The 23,315-nt window shown below is 42.5% G+C and overlaps 1 protein-coding gene across 1 annotated transcript in view; it reads left to right on the top strand.

The window, feature by feature from the left end:
• Window positions 1-1,849: 1,849 nt before the first annotated feature.
• Chd1 (chromodomain helicase DNA binding protein 1) overlaps window positions 1,850-23,315 on the top strand; it is a 67,065-nt gene continuing 45,599 nt past the window's right edge. The window contains exons 1-3 of the mRNA XM_021186043.2: window positions 1,850-2,174; window positions 3,807-4,004; window positions 22,548-22,749. Coding sequence (XP_021041702.1) covers window positions 3,952-4,004; window positions 22,548-22,749 — 255 coding nt within the window. The 5' untranslated portion in view covers window positions 1,850-2,174; window positions 3,807-3,951. The remainder of the gene's footprint in view (window positions 2,175-3,806; window positions 4,005-22,547; window positions 22,750-23,315) is intronic.

Here is a 23,315-nt window from a genome sequence, read left to right as displayed (position 1 = left end):
GATTCTGTAAATGTCACACCCTCCCAAAGGTCTGTGAAGTGTTCCAGATGGAAATTGTACAGCAGCAAAATGAAATTCCCTCATAGTTCATGCTAACTTTCTAGATTTTCTGCTATTTACATGTCTATAATCACCTCTAGGCTGTTGTTTGATATACTAAGAAGAGATGTGAATGGGCCAGAGGAACGATTTAGTGAGGAAAGATACCAGCCAAGTCTTAAGATCTGAGTTTCAGCACCCGGATTCCCATGGTGGCAGGGGAGAATCAAGCCCTGCACGCTGGTTTCACTGCCTCACGTGGGCTGTGGCACACCCACAAACACTAACAAGAAATAAAACTTAATTTGAAAAATTGAAACAGAGTTTAGTCACTCAGCTGACAAGTATATATATATATATATATATATATATATATATATATATATTTTTTTTTTTTTTTGCGTTACTTTTAAGACTTGAACAGGACAGGGAACACCAGGACCCTGGAAACTCTGTCTAGAGAAACAAATAACCAACCCACAAATCTATGCTGAGAAACCTTGTCTCTCCAATGGAAAAGAAAAAAAAGAAAAAGACTTGAACATGCAAGATTGTTGCAATTTTTTATACATTGTATTTCTCTATATTCTCCAGTCTTTTTTTTTCTCAAGTCGTTCTAAGAGTTTACAGAGCACTGAAGTATATTATGATCTTATTCAAAACATAAAGCTTCAAAGTTTAAATTTTCTTTCTTTCTTTCTTTTTTTTTTTTTGGTTTTTCGAGACAGGGTTTCTCTGTGTAGCCCTGGCTGTCCTGGAACTCACTTTGTAGACCAGGCTGGCCTCGAACTCAGAAATCGGCCTGCCTCTGCCTCCCAAGTGCTGGGGATTAAAGGCGTGTGCCACCACCGCCCAGCAAAGTTTAAATTTGCATTAGAAATTTCCCAAATAGCTTAAAAACAAGTAAGCAAACAAAGTTCCAAACCCTTGCAAAAACAGTCAGCCTTGTGGTGGTGGCACACGCCTGCCTGTAATGCCAAAACTTCGAAGGATCACCCTGAGGCCACCCTGGGCGACATAATAAAACGCTCTTTCAAAACCAAAAAGCATAATAAAAACAAAATCGAAAACCATACATCGATTGCTACATCACCACGCTTGAAGAGATCCTGCTTCCAACATACTGAGGCCTGCGGATACAGTAATGACAGCAACTGTCAACTAAGCTGCAGCACCTTAGATCCAGTTACCAACGCCCCTCCAGTTCCGATTCCGCACGGCACCCTTCCACCCGCACTCCAGGGAGGGATCTAGGCAGGCACAGTTGTAAAAGTTCTTTTATGAACCAGGCATGGGCCACCCACACACGGATCAAGGAGCGTCACGGGAGGTCAGCAGCTCGAACTCTATTTTCTCTCTTTCACTAAAGCCCCGCCCGGGAGGAGACTTAGCCGCTGGTCGCCCAGGCAAAGATCGCAGCGGGGAGGCGACAAGGTTGCCCAATAGTTCTCTAGCTGCCCGGGTGACGCAGCAGCTCCGACCGGACTCCGGACACCCGGCGCGCGCGGTCGGCCCCCACCGCGGGCAGTCCTGGACCCCCGCTCTGGATCCCTGCGCATCCGTGCCGTGACCAGAGCGCCCATCCCCGGGAGCCCCACGAACGCCAGGGGTAGCGCCGGTTACGAGTACGAAGGCCGAGCCTCGGCTGGACTCGGTGGCTTTCCCCGAGGGGCGTGCACCACCGCGCCGCCCCGCCCCGCCCCGCCCCCGCGCGTCGGCGGAAAGGCCGGGCGTGCGCGCCGCCGCCGCGCGCCGGGAAGGGGAGTGAACCGAGGCGGTGACGTCGCTCGGGAGGCGGAGGCGACAGCGACCTCGGCGGCGCCGCGCGGCGGAGACGGTTGCGCTCGATCGCGGTCTTGGCGTCATGGCGGCTGCCGGCGGCCCATAAGCGGCGGGGCGGGAGCGCGGACGGAGGAGGCGCCCTCGGTACTTCCCGCTCGGCCTGGGCGCCCAGAGATGAACTGATCGTCGGACCCGCTCCCCAGCTCCCCGCGTCTCCGCCCGCGGCCTCCCCTCCCCCTCTGCCGTCCGCGGCGCGGGTCCCGCGGCCTGGGCATCCAGGATCGCGGGCCCCCGCGCGGGGCATCCTCTGCCCGAGGCGCCGGCCCGCGCCACCCTTCGCCCTGTGCCCGCCGGTAAGGACGGGTCGGCGAGGCCGGGGAGGCCCGGAGCGGGCGAGGCCCGCGAGGCCCGGCGCGGCGCCGGGGGCGTGGGAGAGCGGCCCGGCGCATCCTCAGCGGCCTGGCGGCGCTGCCCGGCGCGCGGAGGGGACCAGCACGTGGGAGCGCGGGGCGGGTGGGGGGGAGGGGGCGGTGGCCGGGCGAGCCCGGGAGGGCGCGCGGCGGGGCTGCGGGAGCGGGAGGCGGGAAGGAGGCCGCGGCGCCGGGCTGCGGGGAGAAGGTGCAGCGGCCCCGCGCGGCGCCGCCCGGCAAACTTAGCCGGGAGCCCGGCAACTGCCAGGCGGGGAAGGAGGCTGCAGAGGGAGCCCTGGCCACTTCTGGGGCTCTTATTGTTGAAACGCGGGAGCGTCCGGAGTCCGGGCGCTCGGAGGAGAACTTAGGGCCGGACGGAGAAAGGAGGCGAGGCTGGAAAGGAAGTCCAGCGGACGGGGAAAGCCATCTTGAGGGGCGAGAGGAAGGTGAAAGGGAAAGCGCCCAGGCGAGTGAACTTTCTCAGCGCAGACTTTGCGGAGAGGAGGTGGAGGACTTCGGCCGGTTTCACCGGGGCTGGAATTAATAGTTAACGTTAGGAATTACTGTTGAGTGCTGTGGATCTTAGGTGACCTGTTCTCCCAGAGGTATGGAGACTGAGCTCTGCAGGTTGGAAATCCTGATCCAGGTGCAGAGTCGGCCCCCCCGGGCCGAGGTGGCAGCAGCCTGTTTGGCCCCTCTGTTCTTTGGAGTGGAAATAATCAGTTAAGTCTCTGCTGAGTCGGAGGACAACTCTGCTGCGTCCCGAGTGTGTCTTGGTGGTACTTTCTGGCTGGGGAAGGATCTGACGTCTCCTTCCCCCGCTTCTTCCTCTCCCTCCCCTGCTAGAGATCTCCTTTGTTTATTCGTGGTTGGCTTGTAGGTGACTCTAGTGCTCTGGCGGAAATCTTGAGAGGTGGAAATATTGTCTTGCTCCCCACCCCCGTCCCCGTCGTTTGCCTTGAAAATAAGATACAGTGTGCATTCTTTGTAATTGCCTTTTTATGTTTTTTTTCAAGGCGTCTTAAGTACCTTACTGGGTATATAATTTTTTTTTTCCACTCTACCATTGGTTTACCTGGTAAAAACTGTCTATTTTGACGTTTGTATTTTTGCTGAGATCATGATACCTTTTATTACTCTCTTTTCCGTATGAACATTTAAAAACTTTCCTTAGCTGGATATGAAGTTCTTAGTAATAGGAGTTAGAGCTTCAGCAAACATAATAACCCTTATCCTCACTTCGTTTGTTTGTCGAAGTTACCGAGTAGCATTTTCTACTCTTTGGGAGTATGCATATGTTACTTTGTTTTAGTAATCTATATAAATAGTGCTACACAGTAGCAATTAGTCTGGAAAAGTTTGTTGCTCTTCTGTCAAAACAGCACTAGCAGTGGCAGGCTAAGTCCTAGCAAGCAAGAATGCACTTAATAGATGCCTAGTTCTTGTAAGTGAAAGACTTCGGGTCTTCCTAGCCACCTCAAGTCTGATGGCCTAGGTCCATTTCTGGGAGTTCTAAGTCGGGCTTACATCTTTTCCTGCAGCACATATTCTTAACAGCTAATATATTTCCCGCAGGTGACACAGAGGGCCCCAGGAAACCCGCGAATGTTGAAGAAAATTCATCTTTGAAATTTTGATATTCGAGGAAATCAGCATTCATACTCATCTTTTATTAATCTGCGGGGATTTTTGTTTTATTTAAAACTTCTTGATATTTACAATGAATGGACACAGTGATGAAGAAAGTGTTAGAAATGGCAGCGGAGAATCAAGGTAAGCAAGTACTTTAAACCAGCTGGTTATCCGAGACCTGAAACTGAGTGTTTTTATCAAATTGTCTAAGCTTGGCAAAAGTTAAAAAGACTCTCATAGCAGTTTTGTTAACATTGCATATTATGCGTGTCGTGTGTGTATGTGTGTAAAGATAGCAAGATAGCAGGGACTATAGAAGACTTTGATCTATTTAATATTTAAATCTACTGAAGGTTTATATTTTGAAGTAATTGAAGCTGAAACAGTAAAGAGACATTAAAATTGATTTGGCCATTAATGAACTGTCCAAATAAATGCAGTAAGAATTTCTGCACTCCTCTTTTTTTGGAGTTTTATGTTCTACACCTATGTTGTTCAGTTAGCTACTAGCCACATGCAACAGTTTAGATTACAAAACATTCAAAATTCTGTAAGTTACACCTGACATTTCAAATAGTGTGTAAATGACATATGACACATGTCCACTATCTTGGACAGCACTATTGGGAACTATTTCTACCACTGTAGAAAACTTTGGGTAAAATTGATGTGAATTCAGTTTTTGTTTGTTTGTTTGTTTGTTTTTTGATTATGTTATTTTTATATTGGTGTTTTAGAGTTCTTACTTGAACCATATTGTTTCTTAGAAATAAAGTTTATGGAAATAAAATGTTGGGCCACTTTATATGTAAGACAGCCTTTGGATCTGTGGTAAAGCACTCACTGCTCTTCACAAAAATTCCCACCCCAAATTAAATGGAGCATTGCGATTATAGGCATTTATCAATTACTGCCTGCTCCAACGCCATTCAATTCTTTTATATTTTTAATAGTCTCCATATTACTGTTACAGTTCATTATTTATATATACCTAACATAGAAATCAGCAAAGTAGGTGCTGGAGTCTGGCTGCGCAGTCAGTCCTGACTTTTTCAGTTACTCACTATGAATTGAGGTAAATTACTCTGTTGTTCTGATGTTTGGTCTTGCAAAATGGAAATTACACTATTATTTACAAAAACATAAGACATGTGAGATGCTGGCATGTCAGGCTTAAAATGGTTTCATGGACAATAGACATTGATGTACCATGTAGGTGCTGGGATAGTTTACAAAAGCAGAGTAGTGACAACATAGAGAATTGAACACTGTAGTTACATAAGTGTGGATCTAGAAGTTAAAAATCTGGGTTGAGCCTGGGAGTGGTGGCGCACACTCTTCATCCCTGCATTTGGGAGGTAGAGGCAGGTGAGTCTCTCTAAGCTGGAGGCCATCCTGGTCTACATAAGAGTTTCAGGATAGTTAGTACTACATAGAGAGACCCTGCCTCAAAAAACTAAGGGGTTGGAAGGGGCGGGTGTGTGTGTGTGGGGGAGGTTGTACAGGTATATGTGGTAAAATTTATAGTCAATGGAGTTGAAGTTAGAGGATTTGTGTGTATGTGTGTGTGTATGAGAGAGAGGTGGGGGGAGAGAGAAGGGGGGAGAGAGATTTTTTTTTATTTTGGGTCAGAGTTTCATGATGTAGCCCTTGCTCACCTAATTCTCATTATGTAGACCAGGCTAGCTATGAATTTACTGAGCTCCACTTGGCTTTGGCCTCTGAGTGCTGGTCCATTTAAGAGGATGTTTATGCTTCAATTGTGATTCCTATCTCTGTAGATACATTGTAGCAAGTGAATAGAAGAGTTACCTGTTTAAGGTCTCATTCATTAGGAGAAACATAGGAATCAGGGTGCCACAGAATCAGACTCTTGACCAAATATCTACTTGCTAAAATCAGGGGACTACCTGCTTGTACAGTCTTAAAACTTATGTGTTGCTGCCATATCTAAACTTTTTTCTGTAGCAAAACACATTGTATATTTCTTAGCCAATACAATCAAATTTGTTTAACTATTTACAATGTTACTTTTACTTTTTTCCAACTTGGCATAGCTGGAATATTATTCCTATAATTCATATATTATTCCCATAATTCATATATTATTCCTATAATCCTAGGAAGGGAGGCAGGGTAAGAGGATTATATTTTTTTCTCAATTTATACTCATTTTAAGTGCTAACAAAGCATCTTTCTGTAAGATTTGGAGTTAGTAATTCGGCCGTCAGACGCTGGCGCTTCTGAGTCTGACTGTTGAGGGGTCTGACTCCGTGTGCTGTGGAGTTGCTTAGTTTCTGCTTGTTCTTGCCCTTCCCCTTCTTACTGTCTTGTTGTCTTATTTTCTCTTCACCCTTTGTTTGTCACTTTCTCCTAAATGCAAAGAAAGGAATTGTGTCTCGTTAACTGAGGAGTTAAACCCTACAGATAGGATTTCTTATCAAAATACTGAAAGGTATCACAACTAAAAATATTAATAATGGAGAAATGAGAAAAACAGTCCACTTTTGAGGTTAGTATACATCGTAAATAGTTAAACAAATTTGATTGTGTTGGCTAAGAAATATACAATGTGTTTTGCTACAGAATTTCATTTTTATTTTGTGGATGCTTCTGAAATGAGGTTACCATTTGTTATTTTGGGTTGGGTTTAGCTTTTTACAGAAAAAGAATATGGAGGCGAGGGGTTGTTTCCTTCTGTATAGAACAGTCTCTATTGATGAAGAGAATTCTTGAGGAATACATCCTTTGGCTATGGTTTAACTGATAGTTTTGAAACCTTGCTTGGAAAAGTGAGTTAGGGCTGAGATGGGGAAGTGGACACAGGCTTCTTCTGCTCCTAACCAAGAAGCTATTTGCGGTTTGGTGGCAAAGGAACAATTAGTTGTTGTCCGTGGAGTCTTACTTGGTAGTAACTGTATTTCTGGGTGGGCCAACCCAAAACTAACTCAGTGGTAGTTTTGTAGATTTTTTTTTTCCACTTTGCTTTGTTAGGGCATTTTTTTCTTATTGGTCTTTGGTTTGTATATTATGGTTTCTGATTTGTGTTTTAGTGGGGCGGGCTCCCTCCCTCCCTCCCTCCCTCCCTCCCTCCCTCCCTGAGAGAGGGCATGGAGTTGGGTAAGCGGGAAAGCTCTGGGAGGAGTTAGTAGAGGGAAAGGTTGTATCAGTAGGTTGTATGAAGATATTTCCATGGCCCATGTCTTATGATCGATCCTAGCACTCAAGAGGCAGAGCTCTGGATTCAAGGCCAGCCTTGCCTACCTATATAGGGTATCCCAGGCCAGTGGGTTGGACAAAAACCCAGTAAATAAAATAAATTAAACTAAAAAATAAAGCAAAATTATGTGTTTGTGTTTCTAGAGTAAGTCTTTAGTTTTTAAGTGCTGGCCAGGACATACCTGTATGCGGTTCGGTTGAACAGAGGGTTCTGTCATTGAAGCCAGGCTCTCTGACCACTGTGCTTGGAGGGCCCCAGCCATCAGGCCCACCTGTGTGGACTTGGGTGTGTGCAGATTCTTCAGCCTCTGCTTAAACATTTTCAAAGATTGTGTTCACTCATTCTTTTTGTATTCCTGCACATGAAGGGTTCACATGGTCAATAGTTCTACCCCTGAGCTACCCCACAGATTTTTATCCTAATGGTATTTCGAAGAATGATTTAACCTATTAATGGATTTAAGGGCAAATATTTGAAACTTGCAATCATATTTTGCTTGTTTTTGGATAATTGATAGATGCTTGTTCGGTTCAATTTTTAGCAATTTTGTCATGTAAGGCTTACAAATGTGGTACTTTAGTCTTTAAATCAGTTGTTCTCAGCCTTCCAAATGCTGAGTTCAATCACTTTATACAGCTCCTTATGCTTTTGCTGATCGCCAACCATAAAATTATTTTTGTTTCTACTTCATAACTGTAATTTTGGTAGTTCTGAATCCCAGAGTAAATAACTGGTTTGCAGAATATCTGATAGGTCCCCTGTGAAGGGGCCATTAGACCCCGAGGTTGAGAACCACTACATAACTATATGTTATGCCCTTGAAAATTCTTACATAGTGGGAGATATTGGTAATATGCTTTAATAGTCTCACATAGTCTGTACTTAATTGAATTCAGTTGACCTAATTCTTAGAATAAAGTCTTTTGTATGTGTATATGCAGGGACATAGGCCATAGAACCTAGAACCTTGTGTATACTAGGCAAGTTTTCTACACTGAATTAGACCTAAAGTCTTTATTTTTAAGCAATGTTAATAATGATAAATGTGTGGGTTAGGCTGAGTTTCCATTCTTAGCCACTTATTTCAAGGATTATATAAGTGTGCATATGCCTTATATACATAAAATTGTTAGGGTGTGTGTTTGTGGCTCAGGGGGTAGGAGGCAGAGGCAGGTAGATCTCTGAGTTCAAGACCAGTCTGTCTACAGAGCAGGTTCCAGGACAGTCAGGGCTACACAGAGGGAGAATCCCTGTTTGAGAATCCCTGTTTCAAAAACAACACAAACCAAAAAGCTTGGTTGATCTTTTGCATTAGATTTGAATACTTTTTATAAGACATTGTAAAAATGCTTCTTGCTTACAATCACTTTTTAAAAAGTTAGTTGAGAAAGTTTGTGAAGTAATGCTAGCTGTGAAATAAAGACAGGAAGGCAGAAAACTAGGAAATGATGAAGATGGGATGGCCAGAGGTGACACAGTTCAGAAATCAGGCTGTGACAGTTTCCAGTGATGTCATTCGTTAGGTGCAAAAGAGAATAAATCTTGGGTTTATTTAATTTCTCTTAGTGCATATTTTGTTCAGTTGTACTTTCTTTGTCTTTATTATTTTTTTTCTCACATCCTCTGGATGCTTCTGAAGCTAAGATTTCTATTGGGAAAACTCAGTGTGCTGCACACCAGCAGCTTTGGCTGTCAGCTATTCTCTGAGTAGAATTATCAAGTTATAATTTTCATAGGGTTTCCTGAGATTGTAGTAAGTATAGGTTACTTTCATTAGTGTTACTTTTAGCTGGTGAGTTTGAGAGGATTATGCAATTTTTCTTGTGCAGTGCTGTCTTTCCCTATAAAGATAAGATACTGTACAGGCAGTGGTAATAGCAAGTTGCCTGTTTATGTACCTAACTGGATCATACCTGTTGTAGTTCTATATTTAAAAAAATGTGTTTCTTCTGTAAAGAGTTGTTTGAAAGGTTAGTTTTCTTTAAATTTTCTTATTTTTTAACTTATTTGATGTATGTGACAAGGTCTCATTGTAGCCCAGGCTGGTTTGAACTTGCTATGTATATATAGTAAGGCTGTCTTGGAGCTATTGGGAGCTAGCTCTGTCTCTCAAGGGAGAGTTGAGATTTGGAAGGAGAACTGGGATTAAAGGTGTGTAATGGTGCTTGGAAGTAGCTTCTTTCTTTCCTTCTTGCTTTCTTTCTTTTTTTTTTTTTGGTTTTTCGAGACAGGGTTTCTCTGTGTAGCCCTGGCTGTCCTGGAACTCACTCTGTAGAACAGGCTGTCCTCGAACTCAGAAATCCGACTGCCTCCGCCTCCCGAGTGCTGGGATTAACGGGAAAGTTTTAGAATGCACAGCCAGAGACGTGTTAGAACCCAGTTGTGGGGTATTCTTCTGAGCCTGTTGGGAATGGAGAACTGGACTTCACACTGGAGTCTTCGTATTGTTCCAGATTCCTAAGTGATTTGTGATAAATCACAGTATAAGTGCATAAATGAAATGAACCCATCTACCTAAGTAATTGAGCCACTTATTCCTACAGTTGTTGTTACTGGGGTTTTACTTAAACAAGGTTCTATTTTCTGTGAATTCCTGAGGAATATTGTCATGAGCCATGCCAGAGAGAGGCTAGGTAAATTTTATTTTGCCAGAAGCACACACACTGGCAAAGTGTAATTGTTGATTTTCTGACTGAACCAAGCAAGATGCATGCAGGGCACTGTGTGTCGCAGGAAATTTCAAAACACATTCCCACAAAACCCCATTGCTATCCACAGTGTTACAGTTTTACTTTCTGCATAGGAAAATAAGGTTTACAGTTTTAAAATGTTATTTTTATGTGTGTGTTTGTATGCCACATTCCTATGCATGACTGAGGAGATATTATTGGGGTGTTGGATCCTGTAGAGTTACAGGCAGTTGTATGCAACATAACATGGTGCTAGGAACTGAATTTGGGTCCTCTGCAAGAGCAGCAAGTCCTTTTAGCCACTTAATCATCTCTTTTAGCTCCTGTAACAATTTTAAAACTCACTGTTTTAAAGCCATTACTATGAAGCCTGGAAGCTGACTACATGGTAAATGCTGGCTTGGTAACAGCATGCGGATTTGGGTTTGGATCCCAGACCTTACATGGGGCATCCAGCTGCAATCTCAACATTGGGAGCTGGAGATAGATATAGGACCCCAGAGACCTGCCTAGTGCGTGCATGCCTTCCAGGTTCCGTGAGAGGTCCTGACTCAACAAATAAGGTGGAGGACTGGGAAGATGGCTGAGCAGCTGCAGGGACCGGTCAGCAAACTTTGGATTTAATTGAGACCCTCTCAGCAGATAAAGCAGATGGAACTAGGAAATATATGTGTGCAAAAACTGTCAATAAACTTGCCCTGTAGACCACGCTGGTCTGGAACTTAGAGATTGGTGTAACTGCTTCCTGAGTGCTGGGATTAAAGGTACAGGCCACCACTCCCAGCTCCTCAGGGTTCATAACCCCACTCTTGTGTTCTTATGACCTATACATTCTACAGTGGCAAAGCTGGCTCAGGCTATCCATGCACTTATATATAGTACACCTAGAATATATGAAAACATAGGTTCAGAATGTTTAGGCTTTAATCCCAGTAGAAACCAATTTGCCAACTTTGAACTCAGTGTATACATGCATACGCACATTTAGCCTTGCAGTATCCACTCAACCCAGCATTTTCCAAAGGTGTTAATTACTTCATTTTCCTCTTCAGGGTTTTCAAATTTGTAATAAAGTTAGGTGCATTTGTTGGTCACATTACATTTGAAATCTATCATGCTTGTTGATTTAAAAAAAAGTGTAAGTGGGGCGGTGGTGGCACATGCCTTTAATCCCTGCACTTGGGAGGCAGAGGCAGAGGCAGAGGCAGAGGCAGAGGCAGAGGCAGAGGCAGAGGCAGAGGCAGAGGCAGAGGCAGAGGCAGAGGCAGAGGCAGAGGCAGAGGCAGAGGCAGAGGCAGAGGCAGAGGCAGAGGCAGAGGCAGAGGCAGAGGTAGAGGCAGAGGCCAGCCTGGTCTACAAAGTGAGTTCCAGGACAGCCAGGGCTATACAGAGAAACCCTGTCTTGAAAAACAAAACAAAAACAACAACAAAAAATGTGTATTAGAACTCTGAGTTTTGACAGATGTAAAGAACCAACTGTACAGAACAATTGGCTTACCTTGAAAGTTTTCTTAGTATCTTAGATTTCCTGGATCATAATTTCCATTTTAATAGGATTTTGGAATAGTTGTATTCGTATCAAAATTATGTATATAAACTATTCACATGGAATTGCAGCATGTTTTAAAATAATAAATGAAATTTAGAAAGATTATTCTAATATAGAGGTAACAACAGATTGGTGTGTGTGTGTATGTGTATGTGTGTATATATATGTGTGTATATATATATATGTATATATACACACATATATATACACACATACACATACACACATATACATATACATACACAGTTAGGCAGGTTAGGGCTGTATAGCTGTGCAGGGGAGGTGACGAAAGGCAGTTAGAACCATGCAGTGAGCAATATGGAAGATTCCCGCAGAACTTTTACAATCTGGGTAAAAATTTACGTAGTTTTCAAAGAAAGAAAAAAAGATACTTTTACTAGGAAATGGAAGTTTTTAAAAATAGTATATCCCAGTAAAGAAAAGCTGTTCTCTCGAATAAAGAGAACTATTAGACATTCTAGTTTTACACTCTAACCTGAGATTGGTTCCTCCTCATGCTGAAGGTTTTGTGTGGGTTTAGTTGGAGTGGGGGAATGAAGGAAACTTGAGACCAGGAGGCAGAGTAGACAATGGGAAGGTAAACAGAAGAGGCCGGCGTACACAGGGGCTCCTCTGGTCCACACAAAAGGACAAACAGACAGACAGTATACACACAGGCTCCTCAGACTCACTAGTTTTGAGGGAGACAATACTGTACTGGAGCTTCCTGTCACTTAGTGACTCTTCTTCATAATTGAAGCTGTGTTGTTAGCTGCCACTGGGCATGAGGTGTGACTGTGACTCAAGCTAACAGTTAGCTACATGCTAAGCCACAGACAGATGTTTCTGTGGTGTGGGCCGATTAGGTAAGATGTAAGTTGCTGTTGAAATGAATAGCAGAGAAAGGTTAAAAGACATTCCTGGTAGTCAGTGTCTGCTCTCTCTCAAAGCTGAAGCCCAGGAGGAAACTTTCTGGGCCCTCTTAGTGACCCTAGCTGCTGCTGCCTCCCAGCCACATTGCCTCTTTCAGAAACAGTTCTCACTGGAATGGAATGCAGGTTTTCTTTTTCTTTTTTAAATTTTCAGTTTTATTTTTTAAAAGAGGGATCATTTAGAACCTCAGTAAACAAATTTTTGTATATATTAAAAATACCGTGTTGCTGTTCATTTTATGAGGTATATTTTGATAGGTTTTGTAAAAAGGCAGAATAGCTGGGGATTGGAGTAGTCCTTTTCTAGCATGTGCAAGACCGAGGCTCAGGTATACCAGAAGGTGGGACTGTGACTGATGACAGTGCTCTCAGAAGTGAATGCAGCAGTGGGGAGAGCAGTGGGGAGCTGGGCAGAGCTGTCTGTCTCCTTAGCTCACTAATGATGATCCTGGATTTCTATTGTTGAGGTAGATGATGGTTGTCATCCTCTGAGGAAGCAGCCAGGGGAGTTTTGTTTGCCTGCATCTAAGTGGACTGTGTGTATGCCTGGTCCCCGTGGCGGCCTGAAGAGGGTGCTGACTTAGAGGTGGCTGTGAGCTGCCAAGTGGGTCCTGCAAAAGCAGAGGGTATTCTCAGCCTCTGGGCCATCTCTAGCCCCTAGAGTGCTTTTTTTTCCCTCTCAGATATGAATAACTGAATCCTGAAATACATTAATAAGAGGAAGTCACTTGAATGTGTATTAAATACCAGCTGTATGAGTGGGTGATCATACTGTAAGTAACTTAATCCTAGCCTTAGCATGTACTATGCCAAAGGGTTGACTCGCACAGTCATTTAGTTGTACATTGTCCTGATTATAATTAACTCAGCGTGCACTGTACTGGCTATAGTATTGTTCAGTAATATTGTATAGTATTGTTCAGTAAGTGACTCACAATAGATGCAGGCTAGGCTTACATTTGGCTATATACATACTGATGAAATACTAAACTATAAATAGTTTTGTTTAAAACTATACAGTATAGGGATCTGCTTTGCTTTTTTGTTGTTGTTGTTGTTGCTTTGTTTTGTTTGTTTGTTTATTTGAGACAGGATGTCATCATGTAGCCTTGGCTGGCCTGGAACTTGCTATGTAGATTGGGCTGGCCTCAAACTCACTAGAGATCCTCCTATTTCTGATTCCTGGGTGCTGGCTGGGATTAAAGGCAAACATCACCACAGCTGGTGGGAATTTTATTTCTTGTGGCAGCATTAAAGAAATTTAAACACATTAATGTTTTTAAAACGTGGCATTATTTTGCTGACTCAGCTGCCTTGGATAATTTCAGGCATCCCTGAAGTAATGGCAGCCACAGGGTAAGCTGAGCGGCCATGTGCATGGTGTGCCCTCAGCACTGTGGCAATGCAGTGCTATCTCTTAGTTCTGCCTGCTGCACTACCTTACTTGGTTACTTTTAAATTGTTCACTGCTACGTGGTCAGTAATACTGATGAGGGGAAAAGCTACCCGCTTATCAATGATAGAATTAGCCATTTAGCCTCTTAATATTGTGATTTCATATGTATTTTATGAAACGATTGCCAGTAAAATCTAATTGTATGTGTGTATCCTCCTCATTTTCCATCTTGATACTTAAAAGTAGTGGCTTTCAGTCTGTGGCTCTTGGGGTCAAAGAGCCCCTTCACAGGGGTTGCCTAAGACCATTAGAAAACAGATATTTACATTACAATTCATAACAGTAAAATTAGTTATGAAGTAGCAGTGAAAGTAATTTTATGGTTGGGGGTCATAACAACAGGAGGAGGAACTGTGTTTAAGGGTTACAGCATTAGGAAGGCTGAGGACCTCTACTCTAGAGCTCTTTGAGTTTATCCTCAAACTCAGCATGACTAATCCAGTTATTTTTCAATTCTGTCATGCATCCATTTCTAGCAGCCTATTCCCATGTCTTCATTGGGACTTTGGGTAGATAGGGTCATAGTGTGGTCTATTTTGTCATTGATTGGTTGTTTTGAATGATCAAAAGATCTGTTTTTGTTTGATGGTTAGGACCTAATAGCAGTGGCATGACCTGGATTTTAGAGTCACATGGAAAGATGATTTCCAGATTGACTGAAATCCTTGGAAGCTGTGCTGATCTCTCTCTCTCTCCCTCTCTCTCTCTCTCTCTCTCATTTTCTCTGTCTCTCTGTGTGTGTGTGTGTGTGGTGCCGAATCACTGTGTAAAGGCATACAGATTATAATAGTAAAGTTTGAAGCTGTTGCTCACACATTCATTTCTTACTAGTGCTTTAGGGTCAGTGACCTCTGTCAACATTACTTCTTCATCTATGGTGAAATGGATATGATATTACCCAAATAACTGCACTAAAGGGTCCCAATTTAATGAACCCCAGCATCTGGTTAGGCTTGGGATACTTAGTCTAAAAATTATTTTAATGTTGTAAAGGCGTTATGTCTGACACGTGGAAGATACTGGGAGTGCCTGAGCTGGAGCAGTGACCTACGTCTAGGGCCATGGGGATGGCTGCAGAAAAGACTGATGTACTGTATCTTGCTTCTACCGATGCTCTGAAGAGCAAGCATTTTCAGACGAGGAAAAGTCTAGGATTGGTACCTATGCTGGGCTCTCTCTCGCCCCCTCTTTGTTTTGAGACAGTCTCTACATATCTCCGACTGTCTTCTGGGAACTTGCTAGGTAGACCAGGACTCTCAGAGGTCTGCCTGCCTCCACCTCCCAAAGAGCTCCTGTTTTTTTCTCTTTCCATTCTGTTTGCCCTGGCTTCCTCCCTGTTTTGTTCCTAGTAGAAACCTCCGCTCACTGATTGTTAAGGAGGTAAACAAATGAAATCAAATTATTAATTGTAGAAAACCTTTAAAAAAAATGTCTGTGGCCGGGCAGTGCTGGCGCACGCCTTTAATCCCAGCACTTGGGGGGGCAGAGGCAGGCGGATTTCCGAGTTCGAGACTAGCCTGGTCTACAAAGTGAGTTCCAGGACAGCCAGGCTACACAGAGAAACCCTGTCTCAAAAAACCAAAAAAAAAAAAAAAAAGTCTGTACATTGAATAAACAATGCAGTGTATTAGAGTTCCCCTGCCCCCAACATGGTCTCAAATGCACATCTTCTTCACTGTCAGGTAGGTGTGTGCTGCCCTTGATGTTATGGGTTCTGTTAGCGTGGAGATACCTGTCTTTATACTACTCTTGTCCTGGCTAGTCGGACAGCTTTATTGTAGAGGTAAAACACAGTGAAAATATGCGTAAACTGTAGGGTTTCATGCCTTAAATGTTGTCTTACTGGAGAAGACATGTGAGAAAGGGCCCTACGGCCAACAAGACAACGCAAGTCGTTTTCCAGGTATTAGATGTTTAGGGAGTTGATTCCTAAAGTAGAGTCAGCTTCTCTCACAGGGTCAGTGTTACATGTAGACAGTGTGACTGTATGGGATGTAGACTGTGTGTCAGGCCTTTTCCATTATTCCAGAAAAGTTAGTTTTAATTAAGTGACTGAGGAAGAATACAGTAAAGCATTGTAGAGGCAAGGAAAACTGGAGAAAAGAATGAGAAGGTACGTAGAGGTTGATACATTTCTGTAGAACAGGAAGGACAGGGATGTAGTGTTAGCAGTACATTCATTCATAAACTATCCTGAGTTTGGCAGGTAGAAAGCTGGAAAGCAGGAATGATGTTGCTCAGTGAACACTGTACTGGTGTGTTGGCTGTGTTGGTCATGTGTGGAGTGTCGGGTAGAAAAGCACACCTTGGAGTACAGGGCCAGCAGGATAGTGGCACTTAACAGCTTTGCAGGAATGTAAGTGCTTGCTCCAAGGCTGGCTCAGAGGTCGGACAAACGTGAATTCAAGGGCTGAAGGAAGAAGGTAGGTGTTTACATTGCAAAGCAGAGAGGATGATTTTAGAGTCCGTGGATAGATAGCTGCCAGAGTTCACATTTTAAGTCTTTTAGCCAGGCAATAAACATAAGCCTTTAACATCCTCAAAACAAGTTGTGGTGAGAGCTTTGTCACCATCTCTTAGAAGTTTGACATGGATCCCAGGCCCACAGTTTGTAACTGGGGTGGGAGGATGGCTGTCCAGATGCCGGTTAGAGTTGGAAAAGCATTTCTGTCAGGCAGTTCATAGACACAGAATCAACATTTTAGATATGCAATTCATGAGGATTTGACCAGGGAGTATAGATGCACAGAATTCCTTGAAAAAGAAATAAATTAAAATGACTGAACTGTTTTGTTAAAGGAATGTTAATATTTTTGTAAGCATTCAAGCCGACAGCAATACCTTAGGGAATGTTGGAAGAGAATTAGTTTCTAAATTATTACAGATGTGAATATTGAATATGTTCCTCTTTTTGCTTTGGCTACAAACTTTAAAATTTACTTATTTTTTATTTTGGCTTTTATTTCTGAGATAACCTACTTCTTACACTGTGAGATTTCTTTCTCGTTGACAGAATGTTTACTATTACACTCTCACACCGGTTTGGTTGACCTCCCCTTGCTTCCACTGCCACCTCATCTCATGTCACATGTGATGTAACATGTATTCTGTTCCCCTTTTCTCCTTTGCCACTTCCTTAAGACACTTTCCCCTCCTCTACCCATGCCTACCCACCCACATTTGCACATTTGAAAATTTAAAATGTGTAATATTTGTTTTTTCCAGTCTGTTCCTTCACAATATAATCCCCACTTGATCCTTGTCCTGCAGATGTCAATTCTGTGTGTGTGTACCACACTTCCATAGCCCTTATGAGCTGATTAAGATCTCAGCCACTGTCACCCTGTTCTTGTGGATATAGGGCAGCATCCACGTGGACATAGGGATAGTCTGTAGAGTAGAGTCTAGGAGTGCTACAGCTGACTTATATAGTATTTTTATTTTTGGACAAACCTCTCTTCTAATTTTCAGAATGCCTTCACCTTTGAAGGAAAATCTTAAAGTCCCAAACATGGACTTCTAGCTGAGTAAGCTACCAGTAAACTGGTCAGTCAGTCAGTCAGTCTGTCTGTCTTTATGGATAATTTGAAAATAGGTTGCAAGAATTGTGCCTCATACACATTTAACTTAGTCTACCCTTTCTAAGAACAAAGTATTCTCTTTGAGCCAGCATGTTCAGGGAATCTCACTTTTCATTTCATTTTGGCTGGCCAGTCCCCTCAGTCTTTCATTAGTATCCAGACTAAGACCGCATACTCAGTTGGCTGTTGTTTCTCTTTTAACCTGGAATAGTTCTGTCTTTTATTAAATTGTCTTTGGGGACTACACACCAGTCATTTTGTATAGTATATATTTCAGCTTGTGTTTGTTTGATGTGTACTTACAATTAAGATCAAATGATCCATCTTAAGAGCATCTGGAAGCTTGTGTCTTCTCTGCTCCTGTTAGTGCTATTGCCTTAAAGAGATGCTGCAGTGTGTATTTATTGTAAAAGGAAGGTTCCGCTTAGACCAGAGATTCCCAGCCTCAGTGCTGCAGTCCCTAGTGCAGCCCCTTAGGTTCGCAGTTATTTATAGCTTTAATCTTGTTACTGTTATGAATTGTAATGAAAATGCCTGTTTTCTAATGGTCTTAGGCCGCCAACCCCCGTGAAAGGGTTGTGAGGCACAGGTTGAGAAGCACTGCTTTTGCCATGTCTCCCCATGCTGACTGACAGCGTGCTTTGGTCTTCATTCCCCCTCTGTTCCTGTCTTGACCTCCTTAGCTACTCACTCCTGTTCTCTTTCAATAACTCCTTTTTCACTTTTTATCCTCATGTACTATTTTCCTTAATAGGTTACATATATGAGAAAAAAGAAGTGTTACTTGTTTTTGAGACTGGTTACTTTTTGATTGATATTACTTTTTATCACATGTGAGTTTCAGATGCCCCCCAAAGGCCAGAATAGGGCATTGGATCCCTGGGAGCGGAGTTAGAGATGGCATGGGATCTGAACTCAGGTCGTCTGGAAAATCTGTGTGTGCTCTTAATCTCTGAGCCACCACTCCAGCCCATGTGAAAGATGTTTGAAAGTTATATAAATATTGCCAAATATGGTGGTACATACTTTATTCCCAGCATTTGGGAAAGAGAGAGAGACAAATGGATTTCTTTTGTGATGGCTAGCCTGGATTACATAGCAAGTTCCAGGCCAGCCAGGGCTACCTAGTGATTCTTAAGGAGTCTAAAGCTGCTGTGTTTGTGGTGGCAGTGCACGCCTTTAATCCCAACACTCAGGAGGCAGAAGCAGGTGGATCTCTGTGAGTTCCAGATAAGCCTGGTCTACAAATTGAGTTTCAGGACAGCCAGAAACTCTTTCATAAACAGACAGATAGATAGGCACCCACTAACACCCCCCCCCAAAAAAGAGAGCCTAAAACTATGTAAATATTTTACTCATGAAACTCTTTTATACTTAGCACCTACTGATAGTTCTGGTCTGTACTAGTATTTTCTGTGTGACTTTAATATGACTTTTCTAAAACTACCACTCTGTCTGTCCCTCTCACTGAGTCTGTCATCATCAGGGACTTGAGCTCCTATTTCATTTGCTGACCAATATTATTTCAGTGCTGTATTTTGATATTAAAAATTAGATCTTTATACCAGTTCTTATGTCATTTTATCTCTCCGTACTCTTCCTCTTCTTCTTGAAATTTGTTTTTTAAAGTTTTTTTTTTTTTTCTTTTTTTTCTTCCCACATCAGGCTTGTTAGGCTTTGTTTTTACTTTCTGAGGCACAGCAGTTGTCTTCCATTTCTTAGGAGAGTTGTCATTTAAGTGTGCAGTAATATTTAGGAATCATGATCAGTGTGCAAGGTAGTTATTAAAATTTAAAATTACATTTTAATTTTAACTGATCAAATGGTGCATCTTTAAACTCTAAACTATTGAACCTAAGTTAATAATAATATGATGTCACGCCGGGCGGTGGTGGCGCATGCCTTTAATCCCGGCACTTGGGAGGCAGAGGCAGGTGGATTTCTGAGTTCGAGGCCAGCCTGGTCTACAAAGTGAGTTCCAGTACAGAGAGAGCCTGTCTCAAAAAAATCAAAAAAAAAAGATGACGTCAAAACAGAAAGTAGTCTTTAAAAATAAATGATTCTGATTATATCAACTTCTTGTTACACAGAAATTAGTAGGCTTTAAGGCAGTAGTTTAATTATGGGGATGAGCAATTTTGAAGCCAGAGAGCAAAGGAATTATTTCAGTTACCATTAGCAGTAATGTTATTAATCTGAAATTGATTAATTGGATGTGTATATGTCCATGCATATATATTAGCCCCTAAGATAAAACAAGCAGATTATTAGTGTCATTTGGAACTAAGAAACTCAACCAAAATGATGTAAATATAAAACTGAAGGAGGTAAAAATAAAAACCCTGTAATTGTGAATTAGAAGTAATAGAATAAATTAATGTATTTCTCTCTAAAAACACATGCATTGTAGTTCATTCTGCTTACCACACAAAATGGCATATGCATAGTCACAGGCTTACCTCACACTTGTAGTGTACTTAGGTTTTGATGAAATAACAGTTATAGCTTGAGGCAAGATATGCTATGCTTTATCAGAAAGCAGGTTGGCTGCAATCATTTTATTTGTATAATGTTCAAGTTAGGGTATACATTTATACCATGAAATATTTATCACTTATATTGAATCATTGAAAACATCTTTCTCCCTAGCTTTAAAACGAAAAGTGTACTATTATTACCGTGGTCTGTAGTCACCCTGCTGTGTAGTTGGATATCAGAATTAATTTCTTCTAAAACATTCTCTTCCTCTCAATCTTGACATATTCTTTATCCCATGAAAGAACAACCCAATAAACTACTGTGGACGTAAATACCAAAGTTCCAGTTTCTAATAATAAACATGCTCCTTTACTGGAACAGAGATGGATGGATGGATGGATGGACTGGAACAAGGATGGATGGATGGATGGATGGATGGATGGATGGATGGATGGATGGATGGACTGGAACAGAGATGGATGGATGGATGGGTGGATGGATGGATGGGTGGATGGATGGATGGATGGGTGGATGGATGGATGGGTGGATGGATGGATGGATGGGTGGATGGATGGATGGGTGGATGGATGGATGGATGGGTGGATGGATGGATGGGTGGATGGATGGATGGACTGGAACAGAGATGGATGGATGGATGGGTGGATGGATGGATGGGTGGATGGATGGATGGATGGGTGGATGGATGGATGGGTGGATGGATGGATGGACTGGAACAGAGATGGATGGATGGATGGATGGATGGATGGATGGATGGGTGGATGGATGGATGGGTGGATGGATGGATGGACTGGAACAGAGATGGATGGATGGATGGATGGATGGGTGGATGGATAGAAGCTGCCCTTGGTTCCATCAACCATTAACTTTTTTAGTTTTAGATACAGTGTGTTAGGTCTCAAATTGTAACCAAGGATGCCATTGATGTTCTGACCTTTCTGCTGTCTCCACCCCCTTAGTGTTTGTAGGCATGCTTTACCCAGTTTTATTTTAACTCAGGGCTTGTGTATGTTTGGCAAGCAAATTTTATGCTAGATGCTTTAGTGAAAATAAGAATGCCTGCAAAGTAACAATCTAAGACTTTCCATCTCCTTAATTTTTTTTTTTTATGGGAAGGATAAGTTTAACAGTGCTTTCTACTAAATGGTCTTGATTGATTCACCAAACCTAGTCATGTCTAGATCAGCTGTTATAAACATAGCACAGGAAGCTGCTTATCAGCTTACAGAGCTACCTCAAGGTAGGAGGTCTTTTGACTGTAAAGACTTTGTTGTTTCAGCCTCCACAGGCCTGATCTATGAGTGGTTCTCAGTAAAGTTTATTGAATTCAATGGTTTTTCTTACCTGTGAGTTAATAGAGAAATAAAATTGTCAGGGAAAAAAAAATCTCCACTAGCATCGCTCCAGTTTGTACAAGTAAAATAGCTGAGGTGAAATAGGCCATCTCCCCCTGTTCTTAAAGACACTTCATGATAGCTGAGAGACTCAGCTGTGTGTTTGCGGGTGGAAATAATGGTGGGAACGGCTTGGGAATGGAGAGAAAAAGCAGTATTGGTAGAAACAATGTTGCAACCATAAATCTCACTAGAGGAAAAGTTTTACTTTATTACTGCGAAACAAAATTACACCACATTTTAAAAATACATATGTATTTGTCAATTTAAACATTTAATTTGCAGAATTAAAATTCTTCCTGGAAATTTTATTACTCATAACTCTCTTAGGTACTTCCCCCCTAAAGACTAGCTTTTTAAAGTAGTCTATCAGCAAATTGTGCCATCTGGTGGCAGTTTGGAAAATTACAGAAGGTAGAAAATACCTTCTGCTTCTGTCTCTTAAGTGATTGCAGCCTTGCATCACTACATTGACAGAAATAATCTTGAAAACAAGTATGTTGTTTTCACTGCAAGAAATGGGCTTATTTTCTACCCACTGTAGTAAGAATTCCCAACATGTTTATTTATTTCTTCACACAGTTCCTAAATTTGAACTGTTAGAGGTAACCTCTAATAGGGCTTTTTTGACTTACACATTTTGTCTTCCCGGTTTCTAGCCGAGGATCCCATAGTTGGTAGGCCTTGCACATCTTTGAGGGAGATTACAGTCCTACAAATAAGTATGTCCAATGGCCTGTGATGGCACACACCTTTAATTCCAGTACCCCAGGAGGCAGAGGTAGGCAAATCTCTATGAGTTCCAGGCAAGCCTAGTGTACAGAGTGAGAACAGCCAGGACTGTATAGAAAAACCTGTGTCTCAAAAACCAAAACAAAAGAAAACTAAATGTGTATGCCTGTCTTAGTTAGGGTTTTACTCTTGTGAACAGACACCATGACCAAAACAAGTCTTCTAAGGACAGCATTTAATTGGGGCTGGCTTACAGGTTCAGAGGTTTATTAGTCCAGTATCATCAAGGTGGGAGCATGGCAGCATCCAGACAGGCATGGAACAGGGGGAACTGAATGTTCTACATCTTCATCTGAAGGCTGCTCGTGGAAGACTGGCTTCCAGGCAGCTAGGGAGAGGGTCTTATAGCCCATACCCACACTGTCACACCTACTCCAACAGGGCCACACCTCCTAATGGTGCCACTCTCTGGGCCAAGCATATACGAACCATCACATATGTCCATTACTATAATGTACATTGCCCTTGGTGTTTGGACACAGATAATTGGAATATTAAACTGTATGTTTAGCTTTCTGCTGAAGAGATAAATTCCTGTCAAATTTTGCTTTAAATTTTTTATTTTCAATTGTAGTCAGTCAGATGATGATTGTGGGTCAGCATCAGGCTCTGGATCTGGCTCGAGTTCTGGCAGCAGCAGTGACGGAAGCAGCAGTCAATCCGGGAGCAGCGACTCTGATTCTGGCTCTGACTCAGGAAGTCAATCAGAGTCTGAATCAGACACATCCCGAGAGAACAAAGTTCAAGCAAAACCACCAAAAGTCGATGGAGCCGAGGTAAGTTAGTGCAATTGAACTGGCTTAAGACAGAAGCAGATGGCTCTAAAATACTTATCTACACAAATAAAGCCCTTTCTACCTCTTTAAGATAGAAGTTAAATCTTATAACTGACTGGACAGTGTCATGGCCTGGGCGTATAGCTCAGCAGTACAGCACTTGTCTAACACACCCATGACATTCTGGATTTGTCCTGAGCACCACAAACACCAAGTGACAGAAATTAAATTCCTTAGATAAGAGTAAAGGCTGCATGAGGTCTTCTGGTTAGGCTTGTATATCTGCCCAAGGTCTACAGGGGGATGCTTTATTGCTAACAGCAGGAGGGCTTGACAGAAGTGTTTCCTGCAGGTTACTTACTGCAAGGTAACTGTGTTACTCAGAGTACCAGGCTCTGGAGAACCAAGATGCCTGGGCCTAAATTAGAAACCAGGTTGTAGCTTTGTTAGCAGAGAGCTCTGTCCCCTGATCCCCACTCCCCCTCAAAAGAAAAAAAAAAAAAAGGTCAAGTTGCATGAGCAGAACTGCAGAGTGACATGGTTTCTTTATATTTAGACTCTGGCTT

This window comes from Mus caroli, unplaced genomic scaffold (genome assembly GCF_978045245.1).
Source record: "Mus caroli unplaced genomic scaffold, Mus_caroli_1 scaffold_18, whole genome shotgun sequence".
Taxonomy (NCBI): Eukaryota; Metazoa; Chordata; class Mammalia; order Rodentia; family Muridae; genus Mus; species Mus caroli.
This window is presented reverse-complemented; position numbering and strand designations above follow the sequence as displayed.